This window comes from Colletotrichum chrysophilum (genome assembly GCF_026319265.1).
Source record: "Colletotrichum chrysophilum strain AFK26 chromosome Unknown scaffold_4, whole genome shotgun sequence".
NCBI classification, from domain to species: Eukaryota; Fungi; Ascomycota; class Sordariomycetes; order Glomerellales; family Glomerellaceae; genus Colletotrichum; species Colletotrichum chrysophilum.
Window position 1 is genome coordinate 392,157 of NW_026517291.1, and position 14,395 is coordinate 406,551.

The 14,395-nt window shown below is 55.9% G+C and overlaps 1 protein-coding gene across 1 annotated transcript; it reads right to left on the bottom strand.

The window, feature by feature from the left end:
* Window positions 1-4,881: 4,881 nt before the first annotated feature.
* Window positions 4,882-6,777, bottom strand: COL26b_001003 (uncharacterized protein; the record flags this gene model as incomplete). The annotated part of the gene is made up of 2 exons (XM_053173965.1): window positions 4,882-5,996; window positions 6,240-6,777. The coding sequence occupies 2 exons, from the start codon at window positions 6,775-6,777 to the stop codon at window positions 4,882-4,884; spliced, it is 1,653 nt and encodes a 550-aa protein (XP_053042082.1).
* Window positions 6,778-14,395: the final 7,618 nt, after the last annotated feature.

A 14,395-nucleotide genomic window follows, 5' to 3' on the forward strand; every position in this document is an offset into this window, starting at 1 on the left:
GAATGACTCGGAGCTCCGTCCGTCGGGGTCTTGAGAGCCGTGGATGGATGAGGCCGGGGGTAGTCAATGGTTGATTACCTAGTGAGTTGAGCGCGAAACGGTGGTACGAGGGAACGGAGTGAGTAAGAAACCCGGTTCTGCTGGAGGTCGTCGCGGCTCGCCGAACAGAAGCGAGAGGAGGGCGAACAGAGGGGGGGGAAAATTGAAATCATGACTGGAGCGAGCGCGCCGCTCCGCTCGGACAATTTACACAACTGGGTCCCTAACGAATAGGCACCTCAGTGTATTCAATTGTACCGCCGTTCAATCGGTACTTTGCATGTTGTTCGCGATGGAAAAGGCTGGCTGGGCCCATTTCCCACCTCGCCTTCGTGAGCTTCTATTGCAGGGTATGTCGAAGACGCGCGAAATGTTCTATTGGAATTGCAAGGTCAGCTGCAGGAACGGCAATTGGAGATGCAATGGAAGGTATGGAGACGGTGGAAGTTTCGAAAGGCTAGCCTTGGGCCCTCATCGAGATTCCGACTGGTCCAGTGCCTTTTGATTTGTGTCTAGCTGGTGGGACGGCGACCCCTCGGTGTCTAGGGTCCCTGAAGGCGCCGCTGAACAAGAGGAACAAGAAGAAGACGACGACGACGACGAGGCCCCGGGAGACTGGAGATGGCGAAGAGGGTCCTGGCCTCATGGGTTGGTCTTATGGGTATGATGATGGCTTGCTTCCATGCTTGACTTCATGCCCATCCGTCCAAGGTCGAAATTGGCCCTGGGCTAGTGCAGTGTGTCTTCGTAGCGACGTCGTAGCCTCGCAGGCCCGTCTTGCTCTGGAACCTGGAACCGGGGGACCATCGCGGGATCCCATTTGCTACAACGTGCCGGGCAGAACTGAGAATGGCCTGCCCGCTGGAGAAAAAAGACCCAGCGAGACCCCTCCCCTCCCCATGAACCCGGGAAGGACTCCACGGCATTATTAGGGATCCCAGTACGGATACGCACCTCAGTGTCCACCGTCCAGCAGGTCCATACCTTACCTGAGGTGTTTTAGGTGACCCTGGAGGTACTGAAGCTTCTGAGCCTAAGAGGGCGGGCGGGCGACGGGCCTGTAGATTAGCGGGGGGAGGGCCTTCGGGGCCGCACCGCTACCGCCTGGGACGACGGGACTCTTTGGAGACTTCGTCTGAGCGGGCCGCGCCAAAATTGCGCTGGAGCTCCTGCTGGAGTTCGCTTCATGCTTCATGGGCTGATTGTGCCAGACACCGGCGACAGACTCGCCTGTCTTGCTGTTTTTGTTGTTTGTTGACTTTGCGGTGTAGGGACGTCCAGCCTGGCCCGGTCAACTCCAGTCTCCAAGTCTTGAAGAAGAACCTGGAACTGGAGATCCGACATGGTGAGCACGGGTGTCAAACATTTCTGAGTGGCGCTTGTTCTTCATCTTCATCTTCATCCTCAGGCAGACCGCTCTAGGCGAGCATCATCGTCGTCGCTGTCAAGGGAAGAACCGAACCGACCGCACGACGGATACCTTACACTACCTTACCTTACGGATACTCACACAACCCACATCTTGTTGGACATGTCTATCGCCATTCGGGATCCAGATCAATGTCCATCCGGCCCCAGCGCAGTGAACCGTGCTGGCCCACCGTCTTGTCCAAGGTCCGAGACACCACTGACCATTGCGACCTCCATCTTCTTCACCGCGCCGAACCTTCGCAACCTCGTGGCCTGGCCTGGCTTCACTGCAAAGAAGCGCGGTCAACCGGCCCCAACGGCCTCTCTCCGTCTGGCCCGTGGCGACCACGGCCCACGAGACTTCAAGGTTGTCGAACATGCTGTACCTGCGTATGTGGTGTGTGCTCGTGCTCGTGCCGTGCGTGCATTGCGTGCGGATACTCCAACACACACTCATCTCATCTCTTCTTCATCTCATTTACTACTGCTGCACGCACAGAGACAACTGACGCTGGACATGAGATAAACCCCCAAAAAGCTTGGGCCATGATCGAGAGGATGAGCGGTGAACCACTCACACTCACATGGCGTAGATTTCCTCACTTGTATCTTTTTTAATTAATCGGCTCATTTGCGAGGACTCGCGGTCTGGGTGTCACTTCTTGCCGTCAGTCGGCCTGTGCAATCCAATAGTCTACCCCAGGCGGAACAAGACCTTGCCATCCAACACGGGCCGTACGTAGCATTGAGGCAAACCGTATCGGACCTCGGTGTCAGCAACCTGGATATGTGGTCAAGGTAACACCGTCTTGAAGAAGTACATGCTGTAAGTCTGTGGAAAGTGAATGGCTGGCCAGCTACCTAGTAGGTATGCTGTTTATTGCATCCCGCATCGCCCCCAAAGCAACACCACCACCTTCTTAAAACTGCTGTTAATATTGGCTCAAGTGAACGTTGACGAATGAACTCGCGGGCATGCGCCGCATCTGAAAATCTCTGCTGCTGCAAAGGCATGGTATCATACAGGCTGTGCTTTGGTTCGCCTTGCCTGACTTGACCAGCCAATCCCCCACCTCGTTATTACCGTAACATCTCGTATTACGGAGGTAGGGGGAAAAAAAAAAGGCACACGTGTTTGGTGGTCTCTCACATTCTTTTTCTCTTGCTGACATGCCAGACATACTTTCCAGTCATCGTCGCATTTGTTCTTACACTGCATTGCAGTAGGAGATTTCCCTAAAAATAAGAGGCTGCGTTTCTAATTTTCTCCTCGATCCGATCGATGTCTGGCGCTGCATGATTTGAGTGACGGCGCATCATCATATCATGCCTCGCTCTCGCCCTGGTGCTTGTGGATATCAAATTCGCCTACACGCGTCCCGTCCCTCTTGTACATGAAAAAAAAAAAAAAAGGCCAGCCAACAGAAAAAGAAAGATAGGGCAAAAAGACCCATGCCGGGGATGTACGGACATGCCGAACCGTTGGAAATTTTCTGGAGAAAGAAAGAGCATTTTTCTTCCACCTTGTCAAGACACAGCGCATGCATGTGGCCTTGCCTCGTTTACTGAAAAGTGGTCTCTCTGTCCTGGGTCCCTGTCCGGCAGAGGCAGAGAATCGCAGGATTACCGTTACAGCCGGACCTCAGTCCGCGAACGCGGTCCCATGGGTTATGGGAGGGGCGCCGCCCAAGAGGGAGAAGCCGCGGAACGAGAGGGGTGCGCCCACTCCATTGCCTCGCTTTTGGTGCCTGTCCCAATCGTTCGTTGAGGGCAGGGAAAGACAGAGACACGGACAAGAGACAAGGCCAGCCAGCCAGCCATCGGATCGCAGATGACTTGGCTAGCCTTCCCACAGTGGCATTGTGAGGAAGACATGCCCCCAAGACAAACGTCACCTTGAATGCCGGGCGCCGTTGCAAAAAAAACAAAAAACACCAGACAAAATATGTGCGTGTCAGCTAAGCCTCGCTCTGTCAGCCAACGCGCGCGCGCGCGCCGCTGCCGCCCCCAATGGTGAATCAATCGGAAGAAGCAAGACGAATAAGAAACGTTATGCTTCAAAACATCCGATACGAAAAAACCACACACCACACCCTCCTGCCCCCATGACGAAATCTGCGTCTTTCGGTAGCGCTGTCTCACTCGGGCACTTTCACAACACACAACCCATGCCTGAATGTGCCTCAAGTCCAGGCTCATCGATCGATGAGCTAGAACATTATTCACCGAGTCATGGAAGGGCAGGCAAGCAGAGAGAAACATGTGCCAGTCTGGATTTGGGATCTCACTCAGTCATCTGGAGGGATGGAGGCAGTCAGGCAGTCACGAATCGAGATTTTCAGTGTGGAGTTTGTGTTTCTGGCAGCGCGAAAAAGTGTCTTTTTTTGTTCAGAAATGTGTTTGTATACATGTTTACAAGCGGGTGTACCTGATCCTGCTAAACAGGATCGGGTCTTCCCATCCTGTTTGTGTCTGTTTCCCATGGCGAGCGCGAACTTTCCGATGATTTCGTGACCTGCACTCACACCCTCCTTGATCCGTGACCAAACAAGAAAAGAAGCTTGAAAAGAAGAAACCGAAGAACGAGAGCAAACTCGGACCTTGAATGTTGTAGTAGTGAAAAAAGTAAACACATGAAGGCGACGACGGCCCGAAACGGCCCCGGAGGCACCGCGAGCTTCGGCGCCGCTCACCAGAAGAAAGTTCCCTTGTTCCAAAGCGATGGACGGCTGACCCAGCCTCCGAACATGCTGGAGAGATTACAACGAGCGTAAAGAAAAGTACGCTTGGGCCGCTGCCAAAAAGGATGATGATTCTTGGTCGTGTCTCTCTCAACCACACTGTCTTCTTCTTTCTGCCTTTCCTTCCTCCTCCCTTTCCTTGCCTTTTGCCGTAGCATATCTCTCTCAAAAAAGTCAAAACTGAAAAACAATCATGCTGCTTTGCTGTGTCTGTTTGTGAAACAAAAGTATCCGCCGTACACGCCGTTTGTCCTGAATTCCGAAATCTGCCCTTGCGTTCTTGAACTTTTTGGTGATCATCATGCAGCCTTTTGAAACAACACATCCCTTCGACGCTTGATCTGTCCCGAGACCTCGGGCGAGGCTCAGCAGGTTTCGGGCGTCGGAAATATTGATACACAGAAGGCAAAGTGTTGACAAAATGCCCGAACCCTCGCTTGCGCTGTTTTGCATTTGGTACTTCCCCCGTCGGTGGTCTATCTGCTGGTGGTTTATGATAGGCCCCCCTTGGCGTGGGAAGGTCCCCCGTTTGACCCTAGTGACCGATCCGCGTAAACGCTAGCGGGGTAGGTCTGGAAAGAAGAAGTTGTCATCATAGTCGTATCGGGCGTAATCGAAGCGATTATTGGTCGCCGTCGATCGTGAAAACGCGCTTGAATGCCAAAAAAAATCAACCTCGGACTGAGAAGACTCAGTCGGAGCGCTTCCTCTTCTTCTTGCCGTTGTCCTCTTCAGATGACAATTCGCTGGCACTGCCGGGAATCTCGGCAGCAACCTGGAACAGGACCTTGCCGAGGTGCTGGTAGTCTTCTGGGTGGCCCATCATGCCGTGGTCGAATGAGTGGACACCGGCCTCGTCGAGCTCCATGACAATGGCGCCGCTGCCGTGGGTGCGGGCGTGCTGGGACAGGTTGTCGCTGCGAGAGAACTTCTTGCCGCACTCGTTGCACTCAAAGGGCTTCTCCTGGGTGTGGAGCGAGCGGTAGTGGCGCTTGAGGTGCTCCTGGCGACGGAAGCGACGGTTGCAGAGCTCACAGACGAAGGTCTTCGAGGGATCCTCGGTGAGAGACTGCTTGCGGCCGCGGCGGTTGACCGGGGCGGGGAGAGGAGCAGAGGGGGTCTCGGAGTCGGAAGAACTGTTGGCGTCAGAGGCAGGGGTGTTGCTCTGCTGCTTCTCGCTGCTGGCGGCCTGGGAAGAACCGGCGGCGGAAGTCATGACGGGAGTGGACTCCTTGATGGAGACCCTGCGGCGCTTTTCCTGGTGACAGTCGTCGTCGGAGCAGGAAGCAGAAGGGCTGGGGAAGCAAGCAGCAGAAGCCTCAAGGCCGTCGAAGGTGAAGTCCTCCTCAGCGCCGATGAAGCTGGCGTGACCGAGGGAGACGACACTTGAGCCGGTGCAGGCGCGAGGGCGAGTGGTGGAGGTAGCGTCACCAAGGTTGACCAGGCCGTTGACAAAGTCGTCCTCGGACTCCAGATCAGACAGGTCCTCGAAGGCGGGAAGGCCGTGAGGAATGGCAGGGTTGAAGTCAAAGTTGGAAGGAGCTGAGGTAGGGGTCTTGGCAGGAGCGTCCCCCCTGAAGTCGTCACTGACAGTGAAGGCTGCGTACTCGGGGGCCAAGGTCGGGTTGGAGGTGTTGGGCGCAACAGCGACAGTCAGGTTGCGGGGGTCGCAGAAGTCAAGGTCCTGTTCAGACGCGACGGACCTGGCATACGGTGAAGGTGAGGGAGAGAGCGAAGGGCAAGATGCTGTGGAAAGGAGGTCGCTAGTGTTGGTGCTAAGCGAAGGGACCTGGTTTTGCAGGTACACTGCCGAATGAGGTTAGCCTCCACTCCCCCCAAAAAATAACGGTCACCTTTTTTGAGTTGCATGGTGGGTGCCCCGCTGCAACTGCTCCAACCACGAGCAGCTTGGCCGCCTCTCCCACCGCCAACACCCAGGCCGCTGGGACCGGAGCGCCATGGGTGAGAGAGATGACGGCTGAAAATTGATTGCAGCACCACAGTGAGGCGAACACCGCCCACTCACAACCAGGCTGGAGTATTACTTACCAGGCGTCATCGGGGGGGATCCGCAGCTGGACCAGTCAACCGCGAGGTTCTCGGGCACCTCCAGGGTCTCCTTGAAGCTCTCGAGGCCGTCGAGGCCATCGAGGCCGGAGAACATGGGGTTCATCGGGGTCTGAAGAAGCTCGCAGGTGTTGTTGGGGCTGCTGATGGCGCTGCCTGAGGTGGACAGAGGCGGCGTGGAGGGGTAGTAGATGTGTTCCGTCTCGCAAATCTCAGTCTCCAGCATGATTGCCGGCTTGTTGCTCATGGGCTGGGGAGAGGCGACGGGAGTCATGGTCGCAGGGCCGTTGCTGTACAGCGTGGGACCCATGGGCTGTGAGCAGGAAGAGGTCGGTCTGGAGTAGATGGGAGTTGAGGGAAGAGTCGGAACCATGGGGTACATGGCCATCTGCTGGTGGAGGTTGGGCTGCTGCGAGAAGTGACCGCGGTGCCTTGAAGCATCGGGCTTCTGCTGGTCGGGTCTGTAGTAGAGGAAGGGAGCTTGTCCCAAAGCCTGGGCCGTCATCATGTGGGCGTCCATTGTGATGCGTCTAATCGCTCTAATCAGTCCCCGCGCTACCAAGGTCGAAGTTGCTTCTCCAGAAACGCACCAGACAGGCTTGTCGTGTGTTGGGCTGTGATGTTAGTCGGCGGGATTCGATCCGTCTTTATTGATTAATCGTATTGGGTTGATGTTGTTGTCGCGTTGGTTGTTGTACAATCGAGTTCTTGCGAACTGTATCGTTGGGGGCAGTTGGCCTAATGACGGATGGTGGTTCGGTTTTTCCTGTATCTGAAGGATAGGACGACGGGTCTTTGATGAACAATGACCGGTCTGGGGGTTGTGTTGACTCGATGAGTGATGGTGGTTGTCTTAGATGTACATGGAACTCGTCCTGAGTATGTGTCTATCTTGTCGTCTCGAAGTGACCGGGTTGGCGTTTGAGAGTCGTGATAGAGTGACTGGCTTGAGGAGGTATTACGGGCTCGAGGACGGTTGTTGGATACTGGTTTGTCTTAAAGGAAGGACGGGATGGTTCGAGCAGGTCGAAGTATTTCCCAAATATCGAGTCACAAAAGAAGGAAGAACCGAGAGGTCATAAGAAGAAAAGTTCACAGCGTACCGTAGACGACGGGAGTGTCGATCATGGAATAGCAAGAGGAAATGAGCGTGGGTGGTGAAGGGGGATAAGTAGAAAAGAGTCCAAGATCAACCGACTGGCCCAAGATAAAAGTCGTCGATAGGCTGATGGTAGGGACACCGAGTTACCAGACCCGAGAGGTAGACCAGACCAGACCAGACCCTAGCGTACCATGTCCATATCCTTGTGCCCACTGTCGACGGACCCTCGTCTCGTCCACGTCCCTCGTCGTCTCCCCTCTCCTCCACGCAGGCATGTCTCACCCACAAGTTCGACCAGGAGGGGTACGTATCTGTGGATACAGGGTACGTAGACAGCCGACTAGGGTGGATTGAGATACTCAGGTACGTACTGAGGCCCTCGTCTAGATACGTACCCCTCCCGGTCTCTGGATGTGGCTTCCGTACCTAGCGGGTGGGCATGGAGGGGAGAACAGGGGTAAGGGGGCGATGTGCCACCCACACACACCTCACCACCGGCTCGACTGGACTGGTGACTGTTGACTGCCACATTCTCTGGGTACTATCTGTACTTGCCGGCTGGTTAGTGAGTTGAGTGGACGGGACGATGGTGACGCTGGTGATGGATGGATGGACAGTAGCGGCGGCGGGCCAGGAACAGGAAAACACCAGCAGAAGAGACGGCGCAAAGGGTGGACCCTTCAGCACGCAGCACACAACTTTCTCCAAGTCTCTCTCTCTCTCTCTCTCTCTCTCTCTCTCTCTCTCTCTCTGTGCCGGTCTCCGCTCTTTTTTTCTGATCTTTTTCTTCTCAGGTTCAGGTTCAGGTTCGTCAGTCTCTTGCTTGTCTGGCCCAGACAGAGAGAGCAAGCGGAAACATCAGACGGGTGGGCTTTGGATCTGTGGCACTACCGGCTGGTAAGATATGAGGTATGTAGTAAGTGGTGTGTGCGCGTACGAAGGTACCTACATCCTGTACATAGTAGAACGCAATGTGAGTGTGTGAGAGCTGTGTGGGTGTGCTGGGACGAGGAGGATGGCGCAGCCACCAGGACAATTCTAATTCTGGACGGGCAACTTTTGGGCACCTCCCAGCAGCCAGCAGACTCTCCCGGAAGTACCGCAGTCTGAAGGGTACCTGACAGCTTGCTGGTCCCTGTGCATGCCAAGGTACTATTGATCCGTCTGCACTCTGTGCCTAACGTCGTCGTCCACCATCAATCACCACACGTCCCTCTTGCTGGCTGCTCATCAACTTTTCCATGCTGCTGGCCCCCCGGGCAGGAGGCCCTTCCACGCCGCCGCCGCCAATGACCCGGTCTGGAAGGATTCCCGTACCGCCTTGTGCGGGATAGAGACTGCTGTCCATCTAACTGACTAGAGCCCGAGCAAGACGGCTGCGACACCTTGCAGGAGCGCGCCGCTTTTGACACCGGTAGGCCACTGCGTTTTAGATGAAAAGCCATCATTTCTGCAGCACGATCCCTAGTCCCGTATCGCGGATTCCGTCCCTCGGCCAGCTCCATCCATCTCTTCCGCAGCTGTAAAGACGATGCCCTGACTAACGGCCTGTTGCTGGTAGACAGCTACAGCAACGAAGCCGACATAAGCAAATGGCTTTGACGGCGGCCGTCAGCGGGCGCTGTGTACTTGCTCCAGGCCCTGGGCATGGAGACAGAAGCAGCAGCGCTATACACAACTATCGCATTGCGAATAAAAACGGTAGATAGGCAGGTACAAGCCTCAAGTACCGGTTCGGCTCGGGTACAATCTCAACTCTCTGCCTGTGAGGATGAGGATGGACAGGAACCGGCACAGATGTGGAAAGTTATTCACGGGCCACCACCAAAGTATCCATACGATGTGCCATACGAGATGAGACAGGCCCGACAGTCATTGCTGATCATTGAGTGCATCGAGGTAACTCAGAGAGAGCGCGCTGCATAAACCCGGGGGCTGTGTGCTCGTTGATAGGACAGGCAAATCAAGGCACAGGAGGATTAGTGCGCGTCGATGGAGCAGCCGACGTCCACACAACTTGCACAAATGGCTTCTTGGGCTCGTACTCGCCGTTCGGTGCAGGCTGGCGCGTGTCCGACCGCCGGCTCAGGCACGGCCATTCGCTGGTACCGTTCTTTATCGAACCGTCACACATGCAGACACGCTCATGCTGCACACCAGTCGTATCGCTTGCTGTGGCCGGCACACCAACAGCGAGACGACTACCTAAGGACGGAGGCGCGGATGCAAGGCACCAAACCAACGAAGGAGGTGCCTGGATGGCGCTGGCGCCGCTGGTTCTGCTGGGTGCTGATCTCACTCGAGTCTAGGTAAGGTGGCAGCTAGCTGTAATTCGTAGTCGCAGCAGCGGCAAATGGTGATAGCAACGCGCAGTATCAGCGGCAACGAGAAGGGTGTGCCTTGTTCTCGTCGCCAGCTTGCCGCCATCTGCCGCTCGTCTCCGTGGTCACGGTGGCTCTGTGGCCCCCCAGCCAGGTTTCGAGGTCGTGGACTGCGTGGGTGCATTCGTAACGCATCTTCATGCTTCGGAGCGGCTGAGTTGGAGCTGAGCTGAGCTGTGCGTGTTTGATGCTCCAGACAGGCGAGCAACAAAACCCTCCCTCCTCAACCCCAAAAAAGCTGCCTCCCGGAGGTCGAAACGCGGAGCAGCCCATCGCGGCAGATGCTGGACTGCCCGAGCAGCATTGACAATGACGGCCAGGGTGGCCGGCGGGTCGGATTCATGCTGCCAGAGCCGCAGCGCGCATCATCGCAACGTCCGATCCCCAGCAGAGACGAACGACGACGAAGCTTGTCAGATGTCATCAAGACGAGGAAACTGTGGGCTTGGGCAGCCTCAGCTCTGGAGAGGCCGTGTGGCTCGTCCATCCGATGTCGTCAGGCACAATAATCAATCAAGAGTTTGCTGTTAAGACCCGGATTTCTGTACTAAGAATAAAAAGCCGCAGCAGTCGATGGTTAATTCGTCCGAGTATTGGATAAATTGTGAAAATGGTCCAGGCGGAGGCCGCACACCCACCTACCCCGTTTATGCGCCGTTACCTCGCGCTGCCTTTTTCTTCCAATGGCATTTTCCGAACCGTTATGTACGAATGTGCGTGCCCTTGTGAATTCCTCGAGTGGGAAGCCAGAGGCATGCGAGGGACCACAAGCCGGCGGTCCAGTGGTCGAGTGCTGCCCAGTTGGCTCCAGTCTAATGCCAGGGCACAACTAATTCCTTGGAAGCGGCGAACATGTGAGCGTGCTCGAATAATGTTGATGCATATCGACGTGGGATCCGGATCCAATGTGATGCGCCATCACCAATCCCCTCGAGCCAAACCCAACAGAGGCCTCGCGCCTGAATTGTGATGGAGAATGGAGACGGTACGCTCGACTGGGCGACTGCTGGTGCGGTTGGTTGGTTGGCGGTTGTGCAGGCACTCGAAACGCACAAAGGATGTGTGATGGGGGTTATGTCGGGCCATTGAGAGTAGGCGGAAGCACACACAAACCCAACAGCACACCAGCAACCCCTCCAGTGCCGTGTTGGGCGCCTCCATCTGTCCATCTGCGGCCCCTCATCCATGCGCACTTTAGGGCCATCACGACGTTTGCCATGAGGTGCCATCGCCTATGGCACCGCTGGGCGTCCATCGACGGAGGCTACTCTGCACTTGGCGTCCTGATGGTCACTTGCACCATCGCGAGGGGTGCGCCGTGCCATTGAGCAACCCCGCGTCGCGCTTTGGACTCGTGCCTGTGGCTCTCATGGCATCGCGTTGGCCAGCCATGACGCAGCCGCCGCTAACACGGCTCTCTCGGTCTGTTTCTCGCTTCTTGCTTTCCGGGCGCGCGCCTGGGCCGTGGGGCTCCATATCACACATGGACACACAATATGTTCTGTTTGGGTTGGTTGACGGACGAATCCAACGGGCGTGTTTCTCGTTTGGACTCTATCCCCCATTCTCTGATGGTGACGGGTGTAGGGTACTGAGTCGTCGGCGCGAGGGGCGTCGTTGGATCATGGATGCTGACTGCGTCACCCGACCACGGCCACGACTTGGACCCCGCCAACCCGAGTCGAGTCTGCTTGTCTAGTTTAGATGGATCTGGCAGTTGAAAGGTTGAATCTGGAATGGACGTTCGGTTGGTCCCAGAGCATGTTGACAGCCAAGCATCAACCCTGACATTTGGCCCATTGAGAGTGTCCGGAAAAGCATGCGGTCTTTCGCAGTGACGGCTGGAGCTAATCAAGCCTCGCGAGTGGCCCGCGGCCCGCGGCTGATGATCATGGCGGGAACAGGGCAGGTCCCGAAATGATGGTGAAGCAGGCCATTGAAGGCTGAAAGTCTGCCGGTTGGCGATGGGGACGGGGACCAGGTTGACCGGGACTAGGAGACTTGACTTGGTGGGAGAGAGAGAGACTTCCACCTTCTTTGGTAGTGTAGACGTGACGGGCACGGGCTGTGGGAGGAAGGTGCGGGCAAAAGTGACATCCGATCTTTTTTTCAGGTCCGAGTTACGTTAAATTGAAAAAAAAAGAGTCTATTGCCACCGCGTCGCGAGGAGGCCCATGCAGCAGGCATTTTAGTCGAGGCAGTGCAGGTGCAGATGCTTCCCGTGCATGCCGTCAGGAACGGGAGGATGAGGAGGAACACTACAGACACTACGGGACAGGCCCAACAGGAACGCGAACGCCGTCAGGCACAAGCACAGGCACAGGCACAGGCACAAGGCGCGTCGTCCGATGGTATACGGGACGGGTGCATGCAGCATCTAGGAACAGATGAGGTCACTTAATGTATCGATCCATGGATCGAGGTGAGGAGGGCGTCGGTTGATCCGGAAGAAGAACCAACACCTACGTAGAGGCTAAACACCTGAACTTTACATGCTGAGTGCGTAGTTTGCAGAAACGGGCAGGCAAGGCTTGCTTTGCTTTGCTATGCTCTGTTCTGCATTGCATTGGCTTGCTTGCTTGCTTCACAGGCACTTACTTAGCTTCAGCTTGGCTCGAATACGGATACTTGGGAGTTGCCAGCCTGCACAGTAAGTATGGAACAGACTCACAGCTGCATGCTGAGAAAAGAAAGCCACAGCCAATAGGATGTGTCTCCCAAGTCACCTCTCAAAGCATAGAGGCAACGGAAGACAGGGTTGGCGTTGCCGTTGCATGTCGTTGGCTGCCCGTCGCAGTGGCTAAAGCAGGTAGCGGGAAAAAGCAAAACCTGCGGCGTTGAAATGCCCAAAGTTGGGTCTCTTGGAACTCAAGGCGACCTAGGTCCAGTGTTCCCGAGTCCCCGTCTTGCCCGTCAACCCGTCCCGTCTGCATCGTTCCTTCCTTCTGCCAAAGTGGGCGGTGATGCATCATCAGTCAGCCAAAAAAAAAAAAAAAAAAAAAACCCGTGCTGGAGGAAGGCAGAGACTTCCAAAATCGGATGGATACCCGCCATGATCGAACGAACATGCATCGCATCAACGCATGGTGTCCGCCTTACGTACGCACTTGTTTCTGAATAAGGCACCTGCCCACGTCCCGGGTGGCCCAACCACGGCTTGCACGGGCACTGATTGCATGTGTGGCTTCCTGTCCTTCCCAACTTACTTCCCCTCCCAGGCATCTCGCGAAAAATGAGAAAAATATCTCGCGGAAATGGGAACAAAAGAAACCAATCACTGCCGGCGCCGTACCTTACAGGAAACGCAATGCAAGGAACGCAGCACAGCGAGCCACCACATGCAACATGCAACATGCACTGCGTGCTGCGTGATGCGTGCTCCATTACCCCTCATTCGCCCTCCTTCCACTCCAGCGTCCCTGGCATCACCCCGCCTTATCCTCACCACACCTCACCCACATCACCTTAAGGTCTTATGGCACAAGGTACCGCCGTACGCAGTAAACTACCACACCACCACACCATCGCCAATGGTCGGATGGACGGTCGGACAGCGTCTCCTCCTCCTCCAAGAAGAGAAATCCTCCGCATCATCGTCCACACCACCCAGATCCTGGCCACACGGTCGCCATGCCTTGCCCATACCAGATGCAGCCCTTGGCGCAACCGCGACGACACAGGCACAGACACAGAGGACAGGCTACACCACACTACAGACGTCGCCCGTCTGTCGGGACGCTATATCTGATCGTGCTAACGACACGACGCGATGAAGATGATGTTCGCAAGGACAGCGCCTCGACACTCAGACTCAGCCATCCCGACCGAGCTCTGCGCCGCACCAACGCCTGGGAATCGACTCAAAGACATCCCTGATCGCTGCTTCACTCTCCATTGCCCACGGCCTAGCCTTGAGAGAGCCAAATCCGAGAAGGGCGCTCCCTGCGCTTGCCCGCACACGGGGCACACGTCAACCCCACGACCGTCTCGTCCAGATCACACATCACAGATCCCATAAGATACCCTTCGCTATCGGTCATGTCAGAGGCAGCCCACGGCAAATCCCTCGTTGCTCAAGGGACCTGCCAGTTTCTTAACTTTGAGCCAGCAAGTCGTCAACAGTGCCCGGGCCTACGTAACCTACTACTCTACTCCGAACCTTATGCATTTCAAGGAACATGGGCGCTGGTTCTGAATCCCGGGCAGATGGACCAACTCGCTGCCAGTGCAAACTCTTAGCATCATCCCATGGATGGCCACTCCGCCGCCGCCAACGAACGCCCATGTCGATGCCAACTCCAACGCCAACCGCCAACCAACAGAACAATGCACCAACGCAGTTCCAACAATCAACTGCAGAAGCAAACAACTTCCCGCGTTGGTTAGCTTCCTCCTCCTACCCCAGCTCAACATGACTGCTCAAGTAGCGATCGCCCGTTCGGGCGTTGCGCCGCTCCAGGCTTTGGGCAATAGCTGAAACGCAGCATCACCTGCAACGGTGGGCTATCAACTGCCTTTCTTTGACAACGTTTCTGCTCATCCGCTGCTTCACGTGCGGTTTTCAGGTACCCGCGTCGGTTTCTTTGTTCATCGCCGCCCATCCCGCATGTTTGGACGGCTAACGTCTGCATACTCTTCCCCTCTTGCCTATTCAG